This window comes from Ascaphus truei, chromosome 6 (assembly GCF_040206685.1).
Source record: "Ascaphus truei isolate aAscTru1 chromosome 6, aAscTru1.hap1, whole genome shotgun sequence".
Taxonomy (NCBI): Eukaryota; Metazoa; Chordata; class Amphibia; order Anura; family Ascaphidae; genus Ascaphus; species Ascaphus truei.
In genome coordinates, this window is record NC_134488.1 from 103,880,340 (window position 1) to 103,900,096 (window position 19,757).

General features: G+C 41.4%; 2 protein-coding genes across 9 annotated transcripts in view; one reads left to right on the plus strand and one right to left on the minus strand.

Moving 5' to 3' along the window:
• Positions 1-14,598, plus strand: part of EPS8L1 (EPS8 signaling adaptor L1) — a 104,661-nt gene extending 90,063 nt beyond the window's left edge. For all 3 annotated transcript variants that reach the window (XM_075605477.1, XM_075605478.1, XM_075605479.1), the window contains 12 exons: positions 743-869; positions 1,691-1,779; positions 2,010-2,084; positions 2,635-2,783; positions 3,945-4,080; positions 5,038-5,087; positions 5,333-5,429; positions 6,111-6,257; positions 6,777-6,882; positions 7,787-7,967; positions 8,763-8,895; positions 10,669-14,598. In XM_075605477.1, the coding sequence (XP_075461592.1) occupies positions 743-869; positions 1,691-1,779; positions 2,010-2,084; positions 2,635-2,783; positions 3,945-4,080; positions 5,038-5,087; positions 5,333-5,429; positions 6,111-6,257; positions 6,777-6,882; positions 7,787-7,967; positions 8,763-8,895; positions 10,669-10,755 (1,377 nt within the window). In that variant the 3' untranslated portion in view covers positions 10,756-14,598. The remainder of the gene's footprint in view (positions 1-742; positions 870-1,690; positions 1,780-2,009; positions 2,085-2,634; positions 2,784-3,944; positions 4,081-5,037; positions 5,088-5,332; positions 5,430-6,110; positions 6,258-6,776; positions 6,883-7,786; positions 7,968-8,762; positions 8,896-10,668) is intronic.
• Positions 12,433-19,757, minus strand: part of CD37 (CD37 molecule) — an 89,916-nt gene continuing 82,591 nt past the window's right edge. For all 6 annotated transcript variants that reach the window (XM_075605482.1, XM_075605484.1, XM_075605480.1 and 3 more), the window contains one exon: positions 12,433-15,451. In XM_075605482.1, the coding sequence (XP_075461597.1) occupies positions 15,374-15,451 (78 nt within the window). In that variant the 3' untranslated portion in view covers positions 12,433-15,373. The remainder of the gene's footprint in view (positions 15,452-19,757) is intronic.

The window sequence follows — 19,757 nt, forward strand, 5'->3', positions numbered from 1 at the left end:
CTTTCATTATTTACAGCTCCTGAGAGTGCCTGACTTCTCTATTATATATATGTATATAGATGTGTATATATATATATATATATATATAATATATACTTTTAAATAAGTCGGGTACAGATCACTGTACGCTGCTTTCCTAGTTGTGTATTTAGCTGGGCAGCTCCCAAGGCGAAATACATGGTCTCTCTGGCAGCAGGGTGAGGTGGCATCGGAGTCAGATGAATCTGGAGAGCACTGCTCTGATCTAGCTTTCTGTGCAGGCATTTCATGCTGGCTCTGGTACACTAGCACAGAAGCATGACTTGTGTAGCTCTTCCTTAGGTTTACCCTCATAATGCTCTCTGATAAATGACAAACAGCAGTTTTTATTTGTATTGGCAAAAGGTACAAATGTGGTTATGATGAATTTCCTGTAACTTATACAAAGTTTACTCACTTGAAATTTAAACATATGGCTTTTACTGAGATAAACAGGACTCTACCAACACCCTCATTAAAAGCAGTAGGAATTGGAAACGGGGGCATATAAGGAAGTGCTTGTGGGGAAGATTCATTTAAGTTATTTGTTTTTGCCATGCAAAAAAACAAACACAATGCAATTTGATGCAATAAACATAGTGCGACTCATTCAGACTATTTCCCAGATATGCATATCCTTTGTAAACTGTATATATTTTTTATTATTTAACCACACCACCTTGTATACATGCTACATGTTTAATGTGCATCCTATCACACACAGGATCTGCTGAACCACTGTTTTGATGACATTGAGTTCTTCATGGGGAACCTACAGAAATCGGCGGAAGCCTACAAAGTTCTGGACCAAAGAAAAAAGTCCAGAAGAACCAAGAGAAAAGAAGCTGGAGGTAAAAAGAGATTGTCACAGGAGACCAGGACTCTCACACCAGGGATCAATTCACCAGACAGAAACACAGAGTTTATAAAATTAATTTATTGGGAAAAAAATTATCCACAACTATTTACAGTAAATCAACACACACACTTGAAACTGGGGTTACCCTATAAACCTAGGTGCAAGGACCCCTTTAAAGAGATTTGCCCTGTGCTATCTTCCTGCAGAGTCTACTGCAGCTTCTCCCAGTTGCACACAGCTTCTTCCCAAGCTGCTTCCTCAACCGAAATCAGCTCACAACTAAAAAAAAACTCTGACTTCACAGCTAACAAAGAGCTGATATTATCTCATCTAGCTAGGTGTTTGCAATATAACCCAACCCCTGATTGGTGGGGGAAGTGCAACACCAAACACAGGGAAGATCACAGACCACTTTGCAACAGTCTGGCTGAAAACAAAATTAACCCCTGGTTCCTGAAGTGCTGGAATCAGGCTACAGAATACATATACACCTATAACATAATACAGATGTATTACAGACAGGTAGGGGGAATGGCAGGCTTGACCTTTATTAAAAGCATTCACGTTTGCCCCTACCGTCACAGAGATTACCAGGCAAAGGCACAAGCAATAAAGGTACTGCCATAGGGGTTACTATTGATTTGATTACAAAGAGTGGAAGTTCATGATAACTTTTGAATTGGCGATATGTATAGGTTATACAATTAAAATACTCTCCAGCTAGCTTGCCACAACTTTTAACACACTATGCAGGCGACATTTTTGTTTCGAGGGTGGGGAGGCTGATGAGTTTTTTCCTTTTGCTTTGTGCAGAGGGGTTGCTGACACTTCGATCGAAACCGCCCAAAATGCTTGAGTATACGGACATCGCAGAGAAATTCAAATACAGCTTTTGCCTGCTGGTATGACTTGTTCTTTCTATGAGTGATTGGAAATGGTAAACACGCAGTATAAAGAAAGAGGCCTTCACATGCATTAATAGAAATACTAATGACCGGTCAGGGATATTAATAGTGATGGCTGTATAATGAAAGGCCTTGTTATACATAGCTGAAGTGAACTATCCCTGTCTCTCATTGTTTACATGGTTAACCTGGCAATCTGTGTGTAAAATGGTATGTACTCTTTATAGGCAAGAATGAAAAGTAACATAATAAATCCCAGTGCTGAGGAACTTATTCACTTCTTGTTTGGCCCACTGAAAACGGTAAGACATTCACTTTTTCTAATCCCTCATGGAATTAATTTTCATACCTTTTAGTGTGTAAAAATGAGTAAGATATGTGCTTCCTTGTCCCAGGCTTAGCTGTGCGATGCAGCCAGCGAAAGCTCTACGGGAGTTACCAAAGCTGTACAGTATAAGAGCTATCCCAGCGGCATCCTGCGATAACTGCCCGCAGTTGATGAGGGATTGAGCTTCGATTCGCTTTATTGGAATTTAGTCAATCCAGGCCCTAGGGAGGCCATGTAAAAAATGGTTAAAAAGATACTGTAAAAAAAGTGAACGCACCAGAGTTCTCATTTGAATGTCACACCCCAGAATACTTGGCTGCAGTCATAAGCTGCATTGTGCCATGATTGCAAAGTCCCGAAAATCATCATAATTATTCTGTTTATTTAGCTCATCTGTTTCTGAGAATTTAGTTACTCGACATCAATCGGTGTCAGTAAAATGTGTATAAAACTGGAGTAATTTGAGCAGTGGAAAAAAAATAGCGATTTATATTTTTCCTTTTGTTTTTTGTTCCCTGAGTCAGCTGGTGGACAGCTCAGGGGGTGTGGAACTGGCTGCTGGAATAACAAGCCCAATGCTAACCAAAGAGGCTGTAACCTTATTGAAAGAATGCTTAGATGACAAGGAATTAGAGCTGTGGTCATCCCTGGGACCTAACTGGACAAAGCCAAGGTAACGTAAACTATGCATTGTCTACACCGAGCAGAGAAGATCTAAGATGAGGAAATAGAAGATATGCAATTGGGGGCTCTCCATTAGGTATACCAACACCTGAAAAGACACTGACCAACTGCAATGCTCTCCATCATCCATCATGACTGAACATGAACTGTGTGTTTATTGGTGCTGGAGATGTCATATGTATCTGTTCGGAAACAATTAACTACTGTATCTTGGTGGGAATCACCTTCATCTATAAATCTGCCACAGTAGGGCCATAGAATGTTTCAGCTACAGTATATGGGTTAATGCTCTAATATTGAGTATGATAGAAGTTTCTTAATGACCGGGCAGGCTGTTGAACAGTACAATTAACAAAAGTTGCATGTGCTGAGCACGCGCATTGTAAATGAGACTTCTTTGTGTTTTGTCACAGAAATTGTATTTGTGATGGTGATGTTTTTAATTCAGTGAAAGATAATTGAGAGTATAATTTATTTTAATTATTTTTGTATTGAAATTTCCATACTATCACTTTGAATACATGATATAATTGACGTATGATAACAAAAGTAAGATGCATATATTTGGGATTGTACAGTATCTAAATGGCGTTACTCTCAAAAGTCTTTCATTCAATGTAAATCATAAAAAAATCAAAATACAATTTCAGTGACTAAACCCAAAGAAGATTGAGTTAGAACGCGCGTACTCGGCACATACACCCAAAAAAATGTTTTTAAATAATCATTACAGTTACTATATTATATGAATCTATATACAATTCATTTGTTATATGTTTAGACACCATGCATGTTTTCCACTTTTATTTTTTTATTATAAATGCTGCATTTATAAAAAAAAAAATTGCTCTTTGCACTTCTATATTTATGCTCACTGGGAATTCCTCTAATAACAGTAGTGTGTGTGTGTGTGTGTGTGTGTGTGTGTGTGTACGGCCATATCTGTACATGCGCGGCCTACAACGTCCACTTCTGCGCATGCGCGGCCACCATTACCCCATGACGTCACTTCAGTTACGCATTTTCATTACCATCAACGAGATTTGTCCCATCAAAATTCACTAGGTGCCACCGAAGACGTTTCACTTCAAAAACTGTTGCTGACCTTTTGCTGAATCCTATTCTTGATTATTCTTTCTGTTCTTGGCAGGGTGGAGTTTCCTCGGGATTTTTCCCAACAATACAACCCAACGTTCAGGAGCGGTTGGGTCCCTTCTCATAATGACGGGCAAATTTGGGAGGATCCAATTGAACTTCAACATCGCCATGAAGAGTTGAGGTCTCAGGTGGGAGCATAAGAAGATTAAATGAATGCAATGCCTGCCAGTCGCTTCCCCTTATCTATTCATAGCCTTCTCCTCCCTGTTATGGTAAAACAGACTCCAGGCTACTGTAACTTTATTAAGCCAGCGGAGCGCAAAGAGGATTTTTTTGTGGGGGCACAGGCGGTTACAGAGGCCCAGCGCTCTTCCCCGAGGCATTTAAATTAAATGCCGGGGGATTGCGTGAGGCCTCTGCAACTAACTTACCGGGATTCTGAAGAGGTGCAGGGACGCGTTGCCATGGCAACGCCGCAGTTCCATGCGGAGTGACGTCACACGCCCATCTCCATGGCAACGGGGTCTCGTGACGTCGCGTGACCACGCGGCGTCATTTGATGCCGCCGAACAAGGTGAGGGGGGCGCCAGAGCGAGGGGGAGAGGGCAGGGAGGCGCATCTCAAAAAGTTTGCACTCCCCTGTTAAGCAATGCTGTTCCATAGAAACAAACCTAATGACTCACTTGGATATGCCATGATGTGCCTCCTGGTGTCAAAGGGTGCTGTATGGAATAGCACCACTTAGCAAACATGGGTCTCCATATGTAATATTTCTGAAGCCAAAAACTGAAATCCCCTGCATGGTTTTAAAAAGCTATGTGATCTGCCAATGCCAACACCAACACTGCACTTCTGCGTCTGGCTCCTTACCTGCGTTCTTTTTGTTGCATGTTGGGTAAATTATGTATCAATTGCTAAGTGCCATGTTGGTTTTCTTCGGCAGAATACAACAGGGAGACACCAAATAACTTAATTAGCATGTGGAGCTTTTGAAAAGGAATATTTATTTGGTTAAAAAAAAAGCTACACTTGCTATTAAGTAAAATGATGTGTTTCTTGCCACCGATTTTGATTCTTGCTCTTCTTTTTGATGGGTATATTTGAGCGTATGTTTCTTTTGATTAAATGGTGTTTTTTTATTTTAGCAATCGGCTCCCCAGATAGACCAACCACACCCTCCTCCTGCATTAAACGGGTATGTAAAGAGGTCCATGTGACTGCTACAAGTTTAAGAATAGAGAGTGACCAGTGATGGGATGTGAGCACCTTTTTTAGATGAATGAAATGTGTAACAATTTCAATGAATTTATGGAAAAAGCCATGCAGAATAAAAACAGAAACCGTCGGCGGTTTCTATCTGATCATTGTGTACATGCTCAGGGAAGGATTCTGCGCCGCAGCACTAAATATATTATACTTGTCTGCTCTCCCTATCTACAGCCATCAGGAAACAGACAGCAAGCGTGTCAACTGCACGTATGATTTTGTAGCGAGGAACAGCAGTGAATTGTCTGTTCTGCAGGGGGAGATGTTGGAGGTACGTATTGCGCAGCGACTTAGCCAGAAATAAAGTACACATACAAGTCTCTAAAGAGTGATGGATTTTAAACCTGCAGTCCAAGCTGGGGGGGTTGCCATTTCTTTTTTTTTTTTTTTTCCCCCTTTAATATGTGCATCAATACAATCCACACAATTGTAAGTAATTTGCTAAGTTGCCGATCGATCCGTTCTCCTGTGATCGATCGGTGAAGACTTGGCTCAGGGGTTCATTAAATGGCTGTAAGTGCAGCAGAAGAGGAACAAAGATGCAAAGATCATGTGACCAGGCAGTCACTAGATACAATTGGCGTACTGCTAGAGAGAGGGCAGGGCTCAAAAAGGGGCGTGCCAGAGCCTAGTTCAGAAGTGGAAGGGGATGTGACGTTGTAAATGGTTGCTATAGAAACAACAAATGCTTGTTACATTCTAAAACAATAAAATGTCATTGAGTTGTTTAAAAAAAATGCTACAAGTATTTTCTTATAGTACAGAATTGATGTATTAAAAAAAAGCACACATGAAGGATATTGCTTAGTCTGCAGCTTTAATAAAAAGCCTGAAATGTAAAACAAGGCGAAAGAACAATATTTCAACTACGAGGGCATTATTATAGCTTATTGCTGCTACCGTGATGAGATTTGAAACTTGGGTTGATTGATTTTGTTTCCACTATTTAAAGGTTGTTGATGATTCCAAGAAGTGGTGGAAGGTGCAGAACCGCTTTGGACAGATTGGTTACGTTCCTTATAACATTCTGGCCCCGATCACAGCTGCAGAACCTAACGACGCAAAGGAGAATGGCGCCCAAACCACAAGCCCATCAAGGGTGTGTTAAGTAGGGATGTGCGAAATGTTAAAGTTTGCCAACGATGAAAAATTGGCAAATGAAAGTTCACAAAGACATTTTTGCAGGGTCATTTCACCCCGATGTGCGAGGTCACGTGACTCATGCGCAGGGCATATCGATCATGAGACCTAGATTAAAAATACATATTACAAAAAATGGCAACTTTTCGCCGTGTCTACGAAATGTAAGAAGATGTCAGAAAAAGGGTACACTTTCGCAAGACTTTTCATTAAAATACCCTTTTTTTTCCCCAACGTAATTAATATGAAAGGATTGCTGTTAATTATGCAATTTCCCATTTTGATCAGCGTGACGTTTAACAGTTAAGTACAATAGGTTTTTTCATATTTATTATTGCTATCCCATATATACACGTTCTGTATCATAGTACCGAAAACATGTACCACACCCACATCACTGGAGGGGGTTCATATTTATGTTGCTTACATTAAACAGTGTGTACTTAAATGATGTGAAACGTCATGTTTCCATTCCTAGAAAGCACAACCACCACCGACTCCTCCCAAAAAACCAACAAGTGTCATTGCCCGCTCACAGAGGGACATGATGGATGGACCGCACCAAGAACAGAGTACTGAGCAAGGTGAGATCATAGACAAGGGATGGTCAACTCCAGTCCTCAGGGGCCACCAACAGGGCAGGTTTTCAGATTATCTCTGCTTCCACACGCGGGCTCAATCAGTGGCTTAGTCTTTGACTGAGCCACTGATTGAGCCCTATGTGCTGACACAGGGATATCCTGAAACTCTGATCAGTTGGTGACTCCTGGCCTAGATGATAGAATAGGTGGGACAGACATGCACTGTAACGTAGCAGGCATGGGCTGAATCGTGGAAACTAGGCAAATTAGTTCACAAAGAAGGGGGACATACAGGAAGAAGCATGCAGTGACCTCTTGACTAGAGTTTTAAGAGACACACATTCAGACAGTACTGGTTTACATTTCCCATTCTAATTGTTTCTTTATAGAGCTGTGTTTTTGTAGAGAAGATACCAGTTGCTATAGGACTCATACTATGAAATGTGAATGAAGGCATGTGTTCAAGTGTTATTTCATTGTAACACGTTCTAATCTACCCGTGCTTCAGGTGCCAGGACATGATTTTATTGAACCTTCATACTACTATTGTGCATGGTTGTGTGACCATTGGAACACTCCCTCACCCACTTGGATTCTTGAGGGTTTATATACTTGGCTACAAAAAAACTGGGTCAAAATAAGATAATACCAGATTTATCTAAAAGAAAACTCTAGTGGGTTTCCTCTACAATGATGCATGGTTTTTGCACAAGTGTTCCCCCTGTTTTGCAGCCAGGGGACTTTAGTAAATTAAACCCATGGCATTAAAGATGTCTGCGATACATTGCTCTCTTGTCAAAGCTCTGACAATGAGGGCGTCTGCAATGCACTATTATGTAATGTCTTTTGGGATCGACCAGTAGTAATAAGGGGTTATTAAAAGGACACAATATTTTCCTTTCCTCAGAGAAAGTCGACAGAATAAACAGCATGAACGAGGAGCTGCTTCTCAGGTTGGCCAGCGGCCGCACAGCACCACAAAAGACCTTCTCCGTACAGAGAATGTCAGACACGTCCATTCCTCTGACCGATGAGTCCAGCGCCCCAGAAGTCACCGCTTGGCTGCGGGCCAAAGGTTTCAGCACACTGTGAGTTCCCCGCGAGCGCCACCCTCGTTATTGCTTGCCAGGCAACCATTTTCAGAGTCGTATTCACTGAAATGTGGTTGGCAGGTTGCTGGACCATTCTATGTCTGTCTTGTTCTCTTATGAATGGGACTTAGCGTGTCCTTATTGCGTGGGAGGCCAGATGCGATCGGTTCATTATGTTACATGAAATGAATACAAAGACGCCTCGGTGCCAAATGTCGGATAACCCTTCCAAATTCACATCCTATGTGAAAGACACAGCCGGAGAGCACATTACAGGCCAGCGGTTACATAGAGCAGTGCGAGGAGTTGATTGAGGAGTTAACTGCTGCTCCTGTTAATGAGTAGTAACCATTTTAACCCTTTCAGTGCCCTCTGGCAGTGAAAGGACGAAGGCATCCTGCAGTGATAGTTTTCCCTCATTCGCTTTTTTAATACAGTCACAAGCCTGACATTTGACACACGCAGGGCCCAGTAGTAAATTGCACACTACATGCTTAATTCCTACAGTAGCTTTTCATTGACAAAAACCTTTCCGTGCATTGTGACCTGAAATTGCAATGAATACAAATCAGGTGTAAATGCTTATCTGATTTAGGGCCATATTCACTAAATTGTGCTATTCCTTTTAATTGCATTGGGCTATACAGGCGCCTTCCGGCACTGAAAGATGTCTTCTGGTGCCACTTAATATGAGCCTTAATGTGTTGGTATAATTAGAGAGTGATGGTGTTTATAGTTGGCGCGATTCTGAGAGATGTTTTGTTTTCTGACGATCTCTTCTGTTGTTTTTAGGACTATCAATTCCCTGGGGGTGTTGAATGGGGCACAGCTCTTCTCTCTCAGAAAGGATGAGTTCCGGGCAGTCAGCCCTGAAGAAGGAGCCCGAGTGTACAGCCAGATCATGGTGCAGAAATCACTTCTTGAGGTATGTTTCTGATCATTGACTTAGAGGAGTAATCCAAGCCGGTTTTTTTTCTTCTTTATTCTCTAATACAAGTTTGAAGCAGGGGGTCTATGGAGTTGAACCCCATTCATTTCAGCTCCAGGGACCCTCTGCTTCCGCCGCAGGGGGCGCCGGTATCTCTGCAGTTTTCAGCTTTCATGTCACATGGGCCAATAGGAAGACTCGCCGGATGACGTCACGGCTTCCTATTGGCCCGCAGGGCCCGGGAGCTTTGAAAAGTGAACCCTGCAGTGGCTACTGGCACCCACCATGGAGATAAGTACTTCCGGATGCCAGAGGTCCATGGACCTGAAATGAATGGGGTTCAGCTCCGGAGACCCTCTGCTTCAATCCTGTATTACAAAAATGAATTGGATTGCCTCTTTATGTCAAGGAAAGTGACGTGACAAAACGACCCAAGCAACTGAGAGTATATTTCTATGTCCTGGAAGCTGGGCTGGGGAAGTGCTCCTGAGCTGACTAAGGCTAAGTCCCCGCTAGCGCTGATCGGGCTGAGCGGGCGGCGCTTGCAGCGGGGACTTACATATATAGATATGCTCGCGATCGGCGCTTAGGTAACCCAAAAACTATACTTACACGCGCGCTCAACTACTCGCAATGCCCCCCCCCCCCTTCCCCACGCGCACGTACAAGCAGGACACCCGGCGCTCATGTTTGGAGTGCTCTCCAAGCATGAGCGCGCTCAGCGCCAGCGGGGACTTGGCCTAAGGAAGTTAAATACAGCTGATGGCTCTGATGAAAAGCTAGTTGTACAGAGCTAGTTTTCAGTGACCAAGGGAAACCATAGGGAAGCCCGGATTCTATCATCTGCAACTTGTGGTTGCACTGGGGTAAGAGCTCACAATTAGTAACAGCAAATGGGTACATGCAGGAATACATGGACGCTGACTTACCCACGGCTGTTGCTAGATGGCAGTTTATCTAAAATGGAATAAAAAAGTTGCAGGAATTTGTGATGCCCAACTTCAATTTGTGTTAGAATAGAAGTTGATACCTAGTGACAGCAGATGGGAACCTCACCAGGAATGCAATGTAGCTGACTGGGTAGCTCTCATTGGGGATACATCCGATTTATATGACATAAGCATAGCAAACTGCCAGCCGGAGCAAAATCCCACTGGAGTTTGTTAGCTTGGTGTGTGCAACCTGTGAAGTATGGAAGCATAGAAATATAAAGAGCGAAAATAGCCGTTGAATTATCCATTAGGTGTATTAGCAACACATTATCCTGCAGCACTGAGTAGCTTAGAGTAGTGTTTTCACCAAGGGTTCCTAGTAACCCAAGGGTTCCCCAGGCACCCCTAAAGGGTTCCCTGTAATTTTCAGGTAATTTAAATTTTTTACCAAATACAGAAGGATTTACAATGCATCTGACCTCCGATGCGATATTAGAGAGGGTTGAGTTTACTTCCAATGCATCTGATCTCCGATGCGATATTAGAGAGGGTTGAGTTTACTTACAATGCATCTGATCTCCGATGCGATATTAGAGAGGGTTGAGGATCCTCAGAATTTCACATAGGTTTCCTTAACCAAAAAAAGGTTGGAAACCTCTGGCTTAGAATATAGGTCAACAAATCAAGGTGTTAAATGACTGTTGTTAAATATCTCATATTGGAGATTGCAAGTGTCTATGACCTGGTCTCATTGGTTGTGAGCATCTTTCTAAATTTGTCCTCTGTCCATGTGCATATGCATGTATTTACTGCATTTCATTTGTTTATGGCACCGTAGGACTCTAAGAAGATCTCAGAGCTTGAGGCTGTGATGGTGAGGCAGAAGAAGAAGGTGGACACTGAAATTGAACAAGGCAGCCTCTGAGGACTGATAACTTTGGTCGGATGATAACTTTGGTCATTTGGACTGCGAATAGACAGTATTTAACTTGTTCCAAACAATATATAAATATAATATATATATAACTTAAGTGCAACTAAGTACATTAATATGCCAATGCCATCAGACCCACTGGAGAAGTGTTTTCTGGGGGCACAGAGTTCTTCGGAGAGGTCTGCACATCTGTGAAGCTGTGGTTGGTTAAAATGATCTCAGGAGAGGTCTGACAGCTAGACCTCATGCACAGAAAGAAGAGCACAATGGGTGTCAAGTGAAATACAATCATTAACTTTGTAAAGCACACACTAAGTTGGCCCTCTTCTCCTCTCCTGACAATGACAGGAAGAAACAAAGGGTTCCAGTCTACTGATAATTCTTGTGGTTGGAATGACAGTGTTTTACTATATCCATCCTTGGTTATATGAAAGATCATACAATCAATGCTCTCTTTGGTTTAGACCTTTTTTAAGAAGCATTTTTTATGTCCCACTGCTAATTTCTATTTTTTTTTTGAGACACTGGGAAGAGATGTTATATTTTTCACTTTTTGGGACTTTCTCTTCTTCCTCCTGGAACACTATATTTTATACACAGCTGAATGTGAACACGTCCGTTCTCCAGCCTATACTGTACTTCTCATGTAAGATGACTACACAACTGGCAGAAGGAATATGAAATATACTGCAAGATGTGGACGGACAAGAAGCACATGAATCATATAAAGAACAAGATTATAATAAACGTATTTTAATTGTGTTAAAGGATGGTATAGCAATTTATTGCAAGCCCTTCCCACAGTATAGGGGTCAACATATTTTATATTTTATTGTATATATATTGTCTCCAGTTTGATTGCTCCCATATTTCTCTTTTGTATTTAAATATATCTGTCTCTGTCTCAATTTCAATGCTTTGAAGAAAATCAAGGGGTCCATTTTTTGGGGCTATATATTTTCATATGTCTTACTATGAGTAGGGTTCAATAAAATTCCAGCAGAAAAAACTCACTTATTAAATGCACACAACAACCACAAGGATGTTAAAGAGGGAGTTTAACCTGTGAACTCCTCTGGAATCCTGCCCCCCCCCCCCCCCCCCCCATCACTCGCCCCTTTCTCCCTCACTCAAAACTTCAGGTCTTTCAGGGTCTGTAATTAAAAAGGTTTGGTAAAACAGCTAATTTCCCATGACAATTACATTTTGACACATTTTTGGCCTGTAATAAATAAGCTAAATGTATTATATATTATGCAACAAGAAACAAATCCTGGTTTATCCTGTTTTTTTTTCTTACAGATATTACAATGTTACCCTGTGCATTTAGGTGAATTGCTCCCTATGTTAGATAGGCCTAAAAGATTATTAGATTTATTAGAAGTGCTCCTCCATAAGACGCCTTTCACGAACGCACACAGGCACACACACACACACACACACACGTCAGAGGAAGTAATGGCTGGTATCTTACGTTACATGACACCGGAATTCTATTTTGCTATTTATATTTAATTTTGGAGCTCAAGTTATGCTACAATGTTGTAAACTATGTATAGTGTAGAATGGTGTGTACACACACACACACACACACGTACTGTGGAGCTACTGCTCCTTTAAGGACTAAAACATGACATTAGCTAAAAATAATTTAATTTACCAGCAGAGTTTAATTGGAAAAAAGATTTATTAAACTCCATGCAAATACTATTATAAAAGAAAACATACAAAAAAAAAATACATATTAAAAAACACTTAACAATACAGAGAGTTTGGTACATGGCTTAAAAATACAATGCTCGGTCTTTACAGCTTATTTGTCTGTAAACTGTACTATGATATCACCCATTATACTGGAATATAGTGATTGAAATGTCCTTTATCTTAGTCTGTCACCAGACCTGCACATGTCTGCATGCATTTAAGAGACAGTGAAAGGCTCGGTGCCTATAATATTTATACAAACTCTCTCATGTATTGTTAGATCATGCTGTTCATTTCATGTAATCAACTGTGTTACAGTCTGCGGCCCCTGAGCAAAGGTGGCCAGTGTGGGGGTAATTTACCATCTTACCAGCCCCCAAGCACCTATGTACTCTTTGCAGAAATCATTGTTTGTTCGCTTTATCTTCAGTCAGCAGAACTCAAAAACACTCCCCACAAACACACTTAAGATCTTTTTTTCCCTTCAATGAATGCCCCTTTAGTGGTCTGTGATCTCTAGTCCCTGTTTCTCAGGTGTTGCTACAGTAGGTGAGGGGGTGATTACAATTACCCAACCAGCGCAAAATGAGCCACGGTTAAAATTAAATGGTGTAAAGAGATATGAAGATATTTATAGCTGGTTTCACTAAACTTGTAAACTGCTCCGTCGTTCCCTCATTTGTGAGCTCCAAACATGGTAACTGACACAAATCTGAAAAACACCCCTTTATGTGATGAAATGGTATGGAGACCTCAGCCCCAAAAATCTTATGCGCAAACAAAAACTTGCACAATTGGGATGTTGGACCAATAAAAAGGTATCACAATCTACAAAATAACTTCCTTTATTTCTCTTACAATCTCACCCTCCCTGTCTCCTCTGCACTGTGAATGCTAATTTAATTCTATTTTTGATACTACAAGAAAATGTATAAAACTAAATACTGCTTTGGTCCACCAAGGGCTAGCTGTTCAGACCATGAAAAAGGTCTTTCTGTGAAGCAAAACACACACTTCAGAGCACTGAAACTGACCTTGAATGGGCACTGTGTGCTAAATCCTTATGGATACATTTTTAGCACCATTCGAGCATTACACTGTGTTTACGCTGCACATGCAAACAAGCGCATGTAGCATAGTCTTCCTTAATGCAAGCTGTGAATGCCGGAGGCTGAAACTTTAGTGAGATTGCTGTTTAAAGGCAAATGTGGGAACTAAACACTGCATTATTTTGTGTGAGCAAATAAGAATGTCCATACCAAGGATCTGCATACCTACATGTTTAACACTGAAGTTTCAGAGATTTAAGCACATGGGAGATCAGTGCAGGACCCACGGATGGACTATATCTATCCTTATGTGGTACGGGGAAACCTGTCTGATCAGGCAAGCACCGATTCCCATGTAATCACTACACTGACCTGTTGTTACTAAAAACATGCAGCAGGTTATTCTTGATCTGAACCTATTGGAGATGTGATATTGTTCCGATTTCTAAAGAGAAAGTCGCTCAAACATGACTCCCATGTTAGTTTTCTGCATTTCGAAAAGAATGGTGTAGATAAACCAGCGAAACGTAATACATACACATATATACAGTCACCCAGTACAGCTAGCATGATGGAGATATATTGTCATATGCCCTATGATCAAAAAAAGAAATCGCTAGCGAGCGATGAAGGCAGTAAGTGCTAAGGCTAGGGAAACAATAAAGTAGTGATTGAGAGGCAAAGTCAGAGAAAACAGCGCTTGATGTGTGATGCGTTTGGCTTTTCACTGTGTATCAGACAGCGGGAACACTGTTGCATATGAATTGTGCTCTCTACATGCAATGATTTGAAACCACTACAACTGCAAACTGCTAAAATGAAGCTATTTTAATACTAATTTCATATATGTTTGCTACAATTTCTCATTATTTTGCTTACTTTCTTTTTTTGACTGTAGAGACATTGCTTTATATTTGTCCCTACCTGGAGCCCTTATAACCTAATACAAATACAGCGTAAGTTACGCATCAGTCATTCAACAACAAAAAAGTTGGCTCAGTGTGGCATTAGCAAGTTGACTGCAGGTAAAGTAGAAAGAGCATATTGGGCCTTCTCAGTCTTTGGGTCATTGATTTAAGACAGGCAAAACCAAACAAGGCAATGTGTCAGCAGGAAAAGATGCAGACAGTGCACTGATCCAACTAAACCCACTTTTACTCGTATTAACTCAATGGCTATTTATTCCAAAATCCAAACTACAATAAAAAGTCTCTGCAATATACACAATGACCTCTAGGTGTCCCCGCTATTGCGTAGAAATTATAACAGTTATATATGTTCTGCTGGGTCAGGCAGTAAACGAACCGTCAAGTCCTTTTAACTGAGACTTGAGGACTGATATAAGCACTGCCATGCTCACATTTTAAACTCCTTCAGTGCTGACCCCGTCGGCACTCAAGGGGTTAAATACTGAAACTGGTAACCCCAAAACAATCCCAAACTATTTATTATATGAAAACTATTCAGCCCCTCACAGGAGGTCACTCTTGGCTCATTTTGAGTTGCCCAACTAAGAAGAGATAAAAGAACTATGAAAACACGTGGCATCTTCAATGAATGTAAAGCAGGAGTTGCTGACCAATTGTAGATGTGTGGCGAAAAGGGTTATTTTTTTTTTTTTGTTGCCTTTTTTCTAACCCCGTCACTTCTAAAACATTTGCAAAGGAGTGAAAGGGTTAATCCCTTCCCTACTAGAGAGACCTTGTTAAGCTGCAGTGCAGGTCTCCATGGAAGTGAAGGGGTTACAAGTGGCGAGGCATTAATAACAAGCAGGAAAGTAATACGCTGATGCCTGGCTGCGACCCGGTGCCCAGTCTCCTGTCCTCATCACACGGTGCCGGGCCAGGAGACGTCTTCTACGAGTAGCGTGCGAGTTTGTTGTAGTTGAGGTCCAGGTTTCTACACAGACACATCGATAACGTCATGACAAAGAGCTGCAATGAAGAGACAAAAATAAGAAAGGAGTCCGTGCGTTAGGGATTACAGAACATGCCTCGGCCGTGCCACTCGCTAGAGCACTATCGGGCAACAATACTTCACATGCGGCCCGTAAATCCTTCAATTGGCCGAACATTACCCATAGCGAGTCAACTGCGGGTGCAGACAGCCTTGATACAGTGAAGTATCAATCATAGGGGCGAAGAGGCAGGCGCTCCGTATTTGAATAAAAGAAAATATTTGTAGAATAATTGATTATTATAGAAATATGGAGGGCCTGCCCTCTTGGCTATGTACTATATATATATATATATATTATATATAATTATATATATATAAATAAAAAAACGAATAGACGATACCGTTCTGTGGCTAATGAAATGCTTTTATTTGTGCGAGCTTTCGAGATACACTGATCTCTTCTTCCGAATGTTACAATGAATAAAGCACGCAAGGGTTGTACTTAAAAACATTGCATCTTGGAATGTATCTGACTGAAGCCTATCCCTCCCCCCTGTGCAGTATGTGATTTATGACTTAAGGTGTGCATGTGGATGAAATGCCCAGGGGGCTGCTACTACATAGGTGAGACGGGACAGGGGATAAACAAGAGAATCACACGCGGAACAAGAGACAGTCTTGTCGGCGAACATTTCTCTGACTGGCCATAAGATGAACGATCTGAAGGTTCCCATACTCAAAGGTAATCTTAGAACACCGAAAGAGAGACAGTTGCATGAAAACAAATGTATGCAACTGTTCGGGACACTTAGTGGTGGCCTAAACAGACCGCAGTTTCATGAGTCACTACTCTGAAACAAGAGAACTCTCTTCCCACGAGTGCTAAAGGCCATGTCTATACATATTGCGCTATATGAATGCACACACAGCTGTCTCTTACACCTACATATGTACAATGTAATTTCTATCCCTATATACCAATAGGGACCACATAGTATCTACACACATTAATAGTAATGCAACACCCTCTTTCATTTCTACACCTACCCACACTATTGGTATACACTTCCATACATAGCTTTTGTAAAGCACTGTATAGACTGTGGGCACTTTATAAATTTATTTACACACACACATACACACACACACACAAATACACACACATACACACACACTCTTACATCACTAACATTCAGGGACCAATTTACACCTTAAATAACTGGATCACAAACTTTTTCAGCTGCGCCCCCTCACCTTGCTCAGCGGCGTCAAATGACGCTGCGAGGGTCACATGATGTCACGTGCCCCTGTTGCCACGGAGATGGACGCGTGACGTCCCTCCGCATGGCACCGCGGCGTAATTTGATGCCGCATTGCCGAGGCAATGTGTCCCTGCAGCTCTTCATAATCCCAGTAAGTTAGTTGCAGAGGCCTCATGCGATCCCCTGGCATTTAATTTAAATGGAAACAAGATAAAAACCGGGCGCTTCTTAAACTATGGTGAAAAAATATTTTGTCTATATAATACAAGTGACAGTGATGTGTGATTTTCAATTTATATCACTAAATATGATAAGTGACCTCCACCAATATACAGTGAATAATAATAGTGATGTGAAATACAAAAATGAAAAGCAGCTCTACACCCTTTTAACGGACTGTCCAGGTCCAGGTAGGTCTTTTGTAGGTTTCCAATTTGAGCGGAGCGCTGTGTGTCTCGTGAACAAGGAAGAAAGAATATATATAATAGTGCAGATGGTATAACAAATGAAGTCTCAGAATATATAAAGTCTCTGCAATGGTTGTACTCACAAATGACAATGTCAATAATAAACGTATCAGAGACCCTTCTCTCTCTGATAGGAGCCCTTTAATGGATACCCCCTCAGAATGGTGTCTTGATAGTGTATCAGGAAGCTTGTTAGTGGTCAGGTTTTTCTCCCAAGGTAGTATAGAGAAAAGAGAGAACGCACAATGGTACAGTACAGTCTAAAAAATGTATTAGCAGCAATGAACAAATATATGCATGATGCACTCACATTTTCAATAAGCTATGCGTTCGAGGGAGAGGACAGCTGTAGCAGGAGAGTGCCGGTATCTCCCAGGAGCGCGGAGCACTTCCGCATACGTCACGTGTATCCGCGTCACGTCCTGTGACGTCTCGGGTCAGGGCGGAATAAGCTGCCTTGTGGATCCGTCTCCGTGCCAGCACTTAGCTCCAATGTTCTCCCCAGCTCAGTCACCTCCCGCAGCAGATCGATTCTACACGTTTCGCTGTGGCTTCTTCAGGAATCGGATTAACGCGTAGAATCGATCTGCTGCGGGAGGTGACTGAGCTGGGGAGAACATTGGAGCTAAGTGCTGGCACGGAGACGGACCCACAAGGCAGCTTATTCCGCCCTGACCCGAGACGTCACAGGACGTGACGCGGATACACGTGACGTATGCGGAAGTGCTCCGCCGCTCCTGGAGATACCGGCACTCTCCTGCTACAGCTGTCCTCTCCCTCGAACGCATAGCTTATTGAAAATGTGAGTGCATCATGCATATATTTGTTCATTGCTGCTAATACATTTTTTAGACTGTACTGTACCATTGTGCGTTCTCTCTATTTCTTCTATACTACCTTGGGAGAAAAACCTGACCACTAACAAGCTTCCTGATACACTATCAAGACACCATTCTGAGGGGGTATCCATTAAAGGGCTCCTATCAGAGAGAGAAGGGTCTCTGATACGTTTATTATTGACATTGTCATTTGTGAGTACAACCATTGCAGAGACTTTATATATTCTTAGACTTCATTTGTTATACCATCTGCACTATTATATATATTTAATTTAAATGCCTGGGGGAAGAGCGCGGAACCTCTTCAACCGCCCGCGGCACAGACGGTATCGTCTATTCGTTTTTTGATTATTAAGCTCGGCTAACACGGTACAGATACACACGCACGCACACAAACACACTATATATATATATATATATATATATATATATATATATATATATACAGGCAGTCCTCGTTTTACAACGCTTTGCTTTACAACGAATGGCTTATCCAACGCTGTGCAATGCATACCTATATTCATTTTGACAACGCCAAAATGGCGTATCCAACGCACTTACGACGCTTTGCAACGTTGTGTATGTTTGTGTGTATATATATATATACACATTCACATAAACAACGTTGCAAAGCGTCGTAAGAGCGTATATATTTAATATTATATTATACTATATAATATTATATTATACTATATAATATATTATTTATTATGTTATATTATATATATAATACAGTATATACACTATATAATTTATGTGTGTGCTGCGTATCTTATTGCCTGCATAAAATATTTGGTGTATTTTAGTGTTAAAAATGCCTTCAGGAACGGAACCTTTCATTTAAACAGTGTTCTATGGGAAAACGTGTTTCGCTTTACAACGTTTCGCTTTACAACGCCATTTTAAGTAACGCATTGTGTCGGATAACCGAGGACTGCCTGTATAATATATATATATATATATATATGTATATATATATATATATATATATATATATATATATATACTGCACAAGCAGCAGGGACATTGCATCCCTGGGTAGGGCCAGCATTTATCAGTGCATTAAGCAGCTGAGGAAGCGAGCTGAATCTGCCTATAATCGATGCCAGCACCATCTCTGTTCCATCTGCACTGGGGAGATAAAGAGATCAGGCTACAGGGGGTGGGGGTGGCACAGGTGAAGCCCCTGAGGGCCGCATGTTGCCCATCAATGCGCTGACTGTGAAGTCACTCTGTGAGCCCAAGAGGATGCAATCACTGTGAAAAGACGTAAGCGCAGTTCCTGGAGTGTGGAAGCATATGTCCCAGTCTACAGTCTTTGGGCACTAATCTTTATATTCCCATAACATTTTAAACGAAGTGTCTAGAAAACGAATAAATAAAAAACAGGGAGTCAGTCAGGGTAAATATTTTCAAGGCACACATTTGAACCCATTTGCTGCCAGAGGGGCCAACAATTCATTGCACAGCATGGCACTGACCTCTGACAATGAAGGGGTTAACAGTGCCCTGTTGTTTACATCTTCCTACCCCTAATGCCAACACCTGATGCTTTTTGACCCCACTGCAAAAATTCACTAACACACAGTAATACACATACAGACAAACAGAGAACCCATATAATGTGTGTCAGTCACAAGAACAAAAAGTTAAGGCATCTAATTTAGATAGATGAGTGTCTTGGCCCATCGCCGATCGTCAAAATTGGTTTAAGAGTTGACTGTATCAAAAACAATTCAATGTTTAATATTGCTTAATGTGTTGATGGCCTCT